This window comes from Dromaius novaehollandiae, chromosome 3 (assembly GCF_036370855.1).
Source record: "Dromaius novaehollandiae isolate bDroNov1 chromosome 3, bDroNov1.hap1, whole genome shotgun sequence".
NCBI classification, from domain to species: domain Eukaryota; kingdom Metazoa; phylum Chordata; class Aves; order Casuariiformes; family Dromaiidae; genus Dromaius; species Dromaius novaehollandiae.
The window spans coordinates 26,359,478-26,369,575 of record NC_088100.1 but is presented as its reverse complement, the minus strand read 5'-3'; the positions used below and the strand labels follow the sequence as shown (position 1 = coordinate 26,369,575).

General features: G+C 36.3%; 1 protein-coding gene across 2 annotated transcripts in view; it reads right to left on the bottom strand.

Annotated features, from left to right (window-relative positions):
• Positions 1-633: 633 nt before the first annotated feature.
• AGPAT5 (1-acylglycerol-3-phosphate O-acyltransferase 5) overlaps positions 634-10,098 on the bottom strand; it is a 61,515-nt gene continuing 52,050 nt past the window's right edge. For both annotated transcript variants that reach the window (XM_026097020.2, XM_064508544.1), the window contains 2 exons: positions 5,529-5,652; positions 634-3,223 (listed from right to left, as the gene is read on the bottom strand). In XM_026097020.2, coding sequence (XP_025952805.1) covers positions 2,998-3,223; positions 5,529-5,652 — 350 coding nt within the window. In that variant the 3' untranslated portion in view covers positions 634-2,997. The remainder of the gene's footprint in view (positions 3,224-5,528; positions 5,653-10,098) is intronic.

Genomic DNA, 10,098 nt, shown 5'->3' with positions numbered 1-10,098 from the left:
TGCATAGTGGAGGTGTTGCTGAATATAAAAGGTTTACATATGGCTTATGCATACAAACAGAACAATATTTGTGTGGAGGGAAATCTCTTTTATTAGGTGCACTGATACAGCTGGAAAAATAAGACAAGTTTTTAAGCATACAAGTCGCTCCTCAGATTTAACATGTCATGGAAACTTAGGTGGCTTTGGCTGCTACAATCTTCTTCCCGTATTTGCTTGCAATACACTTCCCATCCCTGGGGGCTGTCCGGTCCATTCACACTACCTGCCAGTGTTGTCTGTACAGGCCTAGCACAATGGAGGCTGATGCCCGGTCAACACCATGGTACTACATGTTAGCAAACATTATAAATAAGCAACAAGTGGTGCAGTTATTTATAGCTGAGAAGCTATTCCAACCAGACTAGCTTGGCTGTATGATGCATTAGATTCTACAGGATGTATCAAAATTCTAAAATATTTTAGCTACACAGAAAAAGGGCGAAGGTGTTCTTCTTTTCAATGATTGCTTCTCACACAAATCCTTCCATCAAGGACTTAAAGCCACATATGTAGCCGTTTTGTAGACAGTTCCTGTTAACCAAGTTACAGACATAAAAATGCAGAAAAAATTGAACAAGTAGACAGGACAGAAAAGTTGAATGAGCACTGGCTCTTCTCCTTTTAATGAAGAAATATTTCAAATTAATATGAGTTCATATTAAGAAATAGCATGTAATACTCCCAATAACAAATACACCAGCAAATTACAGTTTCAAAAATTTATAAATTAATTGCAAAAAACCAAAATTGTTTACGATTAACATGGAGAGTAATGTTCAAAATAAACATCCTGTTGGTTTGTTGCATTGCGTCAATTATATTCCCAGTAGTTAAACAGTAAGAGAGGTCCAACATTTTGTGGTAATTAGGTTCTCCAAAACAGCAGTTATTTTTCTACAAATGAGTTAAGCAGTTGGCATTTATTTTTGATGTATGATTAAACGTTACTCTTCATTGTTACAAAGAAATTCAATCATGTCAGAGTGAAATTTCATTCCAGGATTCAAAAAATCAACAAAACTAACATAGGAACGTTGCATTCTGGTCATACCCACTGGAAATATTCAGCTGAGAATAGGAAGAATTATATGGGAGCACATTTGGCTGTTACATAAAATGGCTTTTTTTTTTCCTGGTTTCACAGCCTCATAACAATACTGTTTTTCAACATTGTTCCCAGTCATTGTTTTTAACATGGTTCATCAACATATCCTGAATCAATCACTGATATAAATAACTCCAGTGACAAAAATCTATTATGGAAGGACGCAGAACTGCAAACTGAAAGTTGTACTGAAAGATTTTTAAGGTGGAGCTGTAATTATTCTACAAAATTATATGAAAAAAACACACAGTAAAAGCAGTATCTTTAATTAACTGGCAATGGTGGAATCTGAAAAACGGAGTTACGATTTTTAGAGACATATCATTGTAACTATTAATGGGCTCTAACGCAAGACAAAGCCCACTGAAGCTAAAAAGAGATACACATTTAAAGCTTAGAAGTGCAGTATAAAAATATTCTCTAGTTCTCTCATTTTGATACATAGAGTCTGATTCTCTAATGAAAGAAGATAAAATACATCCTCCTTCCTACCCCACTGCTGTATATAGACTATTCCCTTTATATCAGGAAATGTCATTTCCCCAACAAATATATCAGCCATGGGAATCACGGACCTTCTGATAATAAGGGTTTGCTGATTTTGTTTTTTAAAGTATACTTTCAAGCAGGTGAAATACTGATAGGATATGCATTTCTTTCACTATTAGTCTATCATGCAAGTCATATATAATCAACCCCATAACTTCAGTCCAATTGAAGTCTGCATCACCTACAATGATTTGAAAATCTAGTGTGATATTACAACACTAAGATGATTTCCAGATTGTGAAACATTAGGGTAAATCAGGTTAGTAGGAAAAGGCACATGCTTCAGATTTAGCAGGAACTCTGAATGTTCCTTGTTACCATAACCCATACTCCTGAAGTTGTAGTAATTCTATACATTAAAAAAACTAGGTAAGCTTGCTTCCAGATAACAGGAGGTAACAGGAAACTTCTGAATGTTCACTGCTACTTATGGCACATACACACTACAGTTCTATTAGCTTAGCTGAAACTTTCAACAAGCCATTGACAACTCAGACAACAAGGTAGGCTACAGTCTGGTTAGGCCACATTTAAAAAGTTAACATTTCATTATACTGCATACATTCCTTTTACGCACAAATACAGGGTGCGCAAAATAAGCTGTTTGCTGAGTAAAATTTAATGTTTTGCATATGTAAAATAATCAGCTAATATTGTAACATAATCAAAAGATCATGCACTAGATAAACAGAACTTCTTCCCCATGAACAGCCGTTCTCAGGAACATTTTATTCTGACTCACGTAACATCTCATGATTTGCCAGTTTACGTAGTCCCTTTTAAAGAACAAAGTATTTATCTAAAACTGAAAAGCAGAATTCTAAAAAAAAAAAAAAAAAAGTTTGATTTTAGTTGCGATACAGCTGGGATAGATGCAACTGAGCTGCTGCAATGCACCAAAGAGTAACAAAAATTCAACATCAATATCAGAGGAATAAATATATACCCTAAATTAATCTCTGTAAATACATTCACAGGTCCACTTAAGACTCCCTTATGCATAACTCATACTTCATCAGTCTTTTGCAGATAGAGATGGTTGTTAGTTCATAGGAAAAACAATTTGTCATGTAACTCGGTTTATCTGTCATTCTTCCAGCAAAAATCAGTATCAGTTTTTAAAAAACTACATGTATTTTCTCCAGACCAACGACACAGAGGCTTAAGTCACAAATTCTATTATTTCCAATGTTCAATCAATAAGGCTTTATTTACACTCTTTTTACTATAAATTCAGGAAAATTTTGGTGCAATGTGCAAGAAAAGACAGCACATTTCACTGACTGGAGACTAACATCTGCTTATGGTTTAATGCTAACCCACAGGCAGCCAATTAAAGTCCCATATATCCATGTTTTTACATAAAGTTTCCTTCCAGATTCTGTCAGAAGCATACTAGCAGTCAGGCCACCTAAAAACAGCAAAGATGGCAAAGTTTTCTTGAGGCTTAATTTGGAATGAACACCTTTTCCGGGGAACTTATTTCTTCTTTTAGAATCCTTTGCATCATAAAACTCTATTAATAACCTATAAGCAGACAAAAGTAGATGGTCAAATTTATGCATCAGTATAGGAAGTTTTAAGTCATTTTCTTTCATTCAATAACTGTTTCTAATCACACATTAGATAACAAATTTAGCTCAACAGTATGTACAGCAACTCATCTATAACAAGTTTAAACAATGAACATGTTTTAAGAATATGCTGTATTCATCAAAGCAATGTTACACAATCAGAGTACTCAGCATGAACCCCTGTGGGCAATAAAAGCAGCTTTTTCATACGGGAATAATTTTAACATTGAATATAAAAGTTTAAAAGAATCATTTTCTTTCAGCACTTAGCAAATAAGCCCACAGTATTGGTCAATACTATAAGATAAAATACCATACAGTTAACCACTGAAAACCAAAGGAGGGAAAAAATGTATTCAGATTACAAACTAATAAATACAACAAGAGCTCATAACATGCAAAATATTTTGGAAGTCAATAATGTAAGAGTAAAATGCTAAACCATAGGCTTAGTGGTATTTTTTTTCTCTTGTATTTAAAAAGCAGTAATAAATAGATTTAAAAAAAATTTGGGTTTTTGTTTTAAATATCTCTAAATTCACGTGACAGTCTGCTTTGGTACCCTGCTATGCTGATTTGGATGTTCCAATCAACAGGAATCTGTAATGAGACATAGATGATCAGGGCTCAAATTTGCTAGTCTGCACCAGAAGACTTCCTGTGGGACACTGGACTAGCCACTTATTTTAGTATCACTTCCTTGTCTGTAAAATGAAATTAAGACATTCTTGGCTCTTGGAAGTGACGAAAATAAAAAGTAGTTATCCTGAACTGCGGAGACATTTTAGTAATAATGCCATGTTTACAGATAAACAACTTTTACATGGATTCAAAGATCATGGGTCAAATTCATCCATTCATTTACTTCCGTGGAGTGGCAACAGTGGAATTTTAAAAGAGAACATACCTAAAGAACTGGCAAATCTCTTACTTATACAGGTATTCAGGATTTAGAAGGTATGCAGATTCAGCTCCCTAAATCTGGACTTCAGGCAAGGCAAATGAAACTACCATCAAATAATAATTAAATCCCACAGGCACATTAAAAAAGAAACAAACAGCAGACCCTTCCCTTTTGGAGCACAAAGACCCCTAGAATCTGTCACAAATGCTCACTAGTGACCTTATCTGGAGATGCTGGATTGAACCAGGCATTTGAGTTCTGCCACAATTCAAAGGTGGACAGACAAAACTTCCACTTTGCCTAATTCTCCCCAGTGAAGACAGGGATCTCTGGGTCACTTCTGTTTTTATCCAAACACTCTCTGATAGAAGATGCAGAAACACTTTGGCAGTATACTGATTATTAGGCTAGAATCAAACTCCTCTATTGCTTGCTTGTCTGCCTTAGGAATCTTACACTCCTGGCCATGCTTGACTCAGCTCTAAGAAGATAAATGGAAAGTATTTAGACGAATAAAGTTCCTCCTGAAAAGTGGATTCACAGCTTTTTTTTGGCTAAGGAGGGCCTAAAACCCAGGAATCCCAACCTCCTGAGCAAAAGCTTTACTCATGAAGTTATTGCACAAAATATCCACACTGTGCAACTCCAACCAAAGCGTGATCAACAGTTTGAAGTCAGAAAGCAAAGAAGTGCCAGCCACAAAGCCGAGTTAGGTGTTCACTTCTGTGTTTAGTGCTTTCCATTGACTGATCTTGGCACCTCCCCAATTAGCAAATGCACAATTTAAAGCACTCTGGGACTGCCTTGGTTCCCTGTACAGTCAATGGACAAGACTACTAACTTGCTGAATAGCTCAGTAGAGGCCTTCGGAGAGCTCTTCAGCTTCTGCAGCTGGTAACACAAAAATCACAGGTATAGAGTTAGGTGTGGCGAACGTAACCTGTCTATCACCAGATTCACTAATAGCTTTTCATTCTTAGGAGGATCTGCCAAGAGAGGAAAGCCTAGAAAGAGACAATTGAATCAAGTTGGAAAGGACCTGGACAAGACCCATGAAGGCCTTAACCAGATATATATTTATTAAGTATAAGCACTGCTCACAGATTCCCTAAGAATGTCATGTCTTGAGGACACACTAATGGAGGAACCGTACTTACTTGTCACCAGGGGTATTTCACAATCAATTCTGAATGGGGAAAACAGTTTGTATTCCACACTCTCTCCCTGACGTTTTTACTACGGTGGACAACTCTGACCCCAGACATGAACCTAGAACATCCTAGATTGTGTTCTATTAATATAAAAGAAATAAGCAAGCTTCTTGAAAGAGAAAGTTCTGAATATTGCTACTCACTTATCCTTTATTTCAAAACGTTCATGAAGCCACCTTCTCATATACATCTGCTCTTCTGGAATGTCCTTCAGTTCAACTCGATCAATGAAAATATGAACTCTTGGGCATTCCTTGCAAAGAAACTCTAAAAAGAGAGCAAAACAACAGAACTGAGTCATGGAAACACGGCAGAGCATTCATTCATCTAAAATACTCTGAAATTCTGACCTTGCAGCTGTAAGTGACTTGGAAGTCTAACTTCAGTTTTCGAAAGCCTTTCTTCTTTATGTTTGGGTCCTGAGCACTTTACCGAACTGAAGCTCTCTGACTTTCATGCTTTTGCAATGTGGCCCACTGTCAGGTGCAGCACGAAAAATTGTCCAAAAATGCACCCTGCTAACTATAAAATGCTGTGCTTGAAAACATTACACCTCTACCTCAGTAGTAATCTACCCATTCTGTAACATGGGATGCAGCTACTTCTATGTCAGAAAGTTAATGAGCCTGCAATTTTGACTGAAGCTAGTAAACCTCTTAAAAAAAAAAAAAAAAGTGTCTAAACTTTGCTGCTCGTGGATGACAGACTCTGAATTACAGTGGTTTCCCCAAGCATCTCCAGAAGGAAGTAAGTTTCAATTTAAGTCATAACCTATAATTAAAATGTATAACAGGGCAAATGATATTCTCGGAACAAAATGCTGCTTTTCATTTTGCCTCCCTTCATTTTTTTTTTGTTGTCATGTACAGTCTTAGAAAGCTAATGACGAGCCTACTGCAATTCCCCTCTCTCAGCTCCTCAAATTCATCCTTAAGTAAGCATCAAGCCAGTTACAAGCAAAACTCCATTACTCAAATAGCCTTGTGAGATTTCTTACAACTAACAACTGGTAAAATTACTGCATGAGGGATGAAAAACTCACCAGGTTTTGTGTATTGATAATAATTTGCATCTATCAGTAGCGACGAATATAGTAGTTTAACACCATAACCACAGCATCCTTATAGAAAAACATGCACGATGGGAGGATGGAAGCACTTTGACATTTGGACAATCTTCATATTTTGGAAAGGGATTAGAAGTGCCTTCCTACGACACATATAGGCAACAAATGTAACACATACTGGGCGGTCCCTTTAGGCTGTTGATGTTTTCTTTGGGCAGGAACATAGCCGTACAGAAGAGTTTGACCCATAGCTGTTAGGGGTATCTTGAAGAATTACTGTGCAAAATAATTGTCACTGCCCGTACATCTTTATTAGTCTGCCAAAGCAGACATCCTCCCATTTGTTGTTCTTCTTTACAGAATCATTCATTTTTAAGGACTTTGCTGTCAAAGCAATCCTTATCATATGCTAGAAATTCCCTTAAAGAATTTTAAAAGCCAGTTCATGCAAATGTGTTTGTGCGCTTGTTAGAGGGGGAGGAAAGAAGATGAGATAAAGAGATCAGCAGAGTCCTGTGACAACTTGATGCAGACATTTATAAGGTGCTCTATGCAGTTTTGTCCAGTCCTCAGGCAGTGTCCTTCACTGAACAGCACCTTAGCATCAAAAGAACAAGGCCCACACACCATTAACTCCAGAAATGGCTGAGGGCTCTCATTAAACAGTTCCACCTCCTAGCTACAAAGCAGCAAACAGAACCGCCATTAAATATGCTACTTTTTAAAATTTTCTGGCCAAGCAGTCTCTGAGCTACAGCTAAGGAAGCTGCTGCTGTTAGATGCTGGGCAAGTTAAGTACTTGGAGGACCAGAATTACCATATGCATAGGATTCTGTTTTCAGGTTTACATGCAGTATTTCTGCTAACCACCCTGTGAACAGTGTTCATGTATCAGACAGCAGGCTTTTCCTCTTGCATTTTATGGGAAGGAAGGATTCTCCAGGTCTGTTTCTCTAAGGACACTATCTGATAGGATTCTTAAACTAAGGCCTTCCTTCACCATATGAAGGTCATTCACTATATGAACACCTAAAAGCACACTATGAGTATTTTAAGATTACAGAGGTATCATCCTTATCTTAAATGGTCATAATGTACACTGATGTACACATCCTCTTTTGAGTGGTATTAAGTGGAACATTCTAAAAATATGCAAAAATGTATTCTAGAAAACAAATGCCTGGGAGCTGGATTATAAGGTCTTTTTTGTACTAGATATTCCTATAAAAAGCATCTATGTAAGTGTATCTATCACTTCATTTTTACAATGCTAGGCATGCTCAGGAAGGGCTCAAGATCTAGCTTTAACAGATATTTAAAACATTATTCTGTGCATTGTACAATATACATTTCTATTGCTTCATGTTATAGTTTGTTCTGAATAGGAACAAACAGCTCTTTCCTAATGTTATTTATTAATTCCAGTCATAAATTATTAAAGAAAATTACAAAAAAAAGAAGCAAAAATCTAAGTCGTATAATAGCACTGTTAATAGTTATATGGTATTTTTAAAACTATTGATACGCTCCTTAAATATTGATATTTGGTCATTTAAAAATAGCAATAGAGGGCATTATCACCCATAAGCTCCAGTTCATAAGAAACGAATAAGATACAGATAGTTCAAAAGAAACAAATAAGATACAGATAGTTCAAAAGAAACAAATAAGATACAGATAGTTCAAAAGAAACAAATAAGATACAGATAGTTCAAAAGAAACACTTTCCTCCCAGAGTCTGAAATTTAGCCATTTTACCAATCTGCTTAGAAAGTAAGCAAAACCCCACAAATATCTAAGCATTGCTCCTGGTTTTCTACCTTATACCCAAGTCCCAGTCCAAGTTGATTCTTACTACTCTCCATATTATTTTTCTTAAATTAGTTTAAATTTAATCCACTTAGGTGAAAATCCTAAAACATCCTCTTAGTTTCCCACCTATGCAAAATCCAGTATCATCCTTCACTGCCTTACCCACCCTTGCAGTTTGAGTACAGCCTCGCAAGGGCTGTGTGATCTGCAGCTACCTGATACTCCCCTTACAGAGAATCAAGATTACCAGTCATCAATTTAGGGTCATTTTGTCCAAAGCCCAGACATCCAGTACATCTGTAGATGATGTTGTAATGCATGCAATCAAGCTGGTCAGGCAATCTGACTAGTCTTTAATTATGCAATTCATTTCAGTGTTTAATGCAACTAATCCATTTTTTTTTTTTAGGTTAACAATGTCACTGCAATCTTTTAAGAACACTAGTGGATAAGAACAATTTATTTGGTGGTTGTTTTTGAGAAAAAACAGCTGGATTTTATCACTGCAACCTCTAAAGGTTTGTGGTGGTCCCATGACTCTTAATTTCACATCAGCTTAACTCCCCAAAGACTTATGTAATTAAGCTAAGAAACAAAATCTTATTGAAGTCATTTATTACGTGCAAATTACATCCAACTTCAGGGAAACTGGCCCTTAAGGCCAGCATCTGACAGGCTTCTCAGATCCCTGAACTTGCTAGAATTTGTTATAATTAACAGGAGGAGCAAACAAGCCTGAACTTTCCTTCAAATGACAACGCATAAGTACAAACCATGTATTATAATCAAATATGATATTGGGGACAGTGTTAGTCAATCAAGAACCAAGTATGATCTGGGTTAAATGAACATTAACAGCTTATGTGGGAGCCAAGTGGATGGTCTTTCATGTGGGAGATAGTTCATTAATAAAATATTCTATCTTCTGGCTAAGTAACAGATACGAGTGCAAAATATTTATAATACTTCTGAGCACCAATCACAGTAGAAGACAGGAATTTAAAATAATACAATGGATCTAGCATTTTTGTTCTTAAACTGTGAAATCCCAACCCTTTGTTTGTAGGAGAGAATTCACACTAACACAGTACTGAAAGATTCAATGCAGAATTTAGATTAATGAAAAAGGTTGCAACAACCTCCAAGGAAGGAATCAGATTCCTCAGAATTTTTAATTGTGAACAAGCACTTTGCCTGCAGTGTTTTGCTAGCTGGGACTTTGGCAAAATTATATCAGTTTTTAATTCCTAACCTTCAAAAAATCAATTAATTCTATTTGGAATTATCAGCATTACTGGGGAAAGTATGGAAACGAGCGACGCTCCAAAGCACAAACATACCTGCAGCCCAGAAAGGACTTACAAATGGCTTCAAACCAGCCTTCCTTTAGTGCTATCACGAAAGTTCATTGCACCACTCCAAATTACTTGTTTTACCTCTTAAGAAAGTTGTGACAGTGATGTTACCTTAAACAGACATTCCAGCTTTCAATTACTTAAGTAGTATATTTTGAAATGCACTTTAACTACGACAGCAATAAAGTAACTCAGATTTCAACCTCCTATGTCAGCTCTTTTACTGCAACATAATTATTGCCACAGTCCTTCAAAATTAAAAACGGACAAACCGAAGCCTGATATAATGATGTCCACATATAAAACAGCTCCCATTCTCTCCTATTTTAACAGACTTCAGCAATTTTTGCAATAAAGTGAAAGTGGTATCACAGGAGACTGAAAACTGAATAATGCATTTTTATTAAAAATAACTCATATTTCAAACATGTAACAATATATCTCTTTACACACCAGAACACGATGTTCTGTTACTATAGT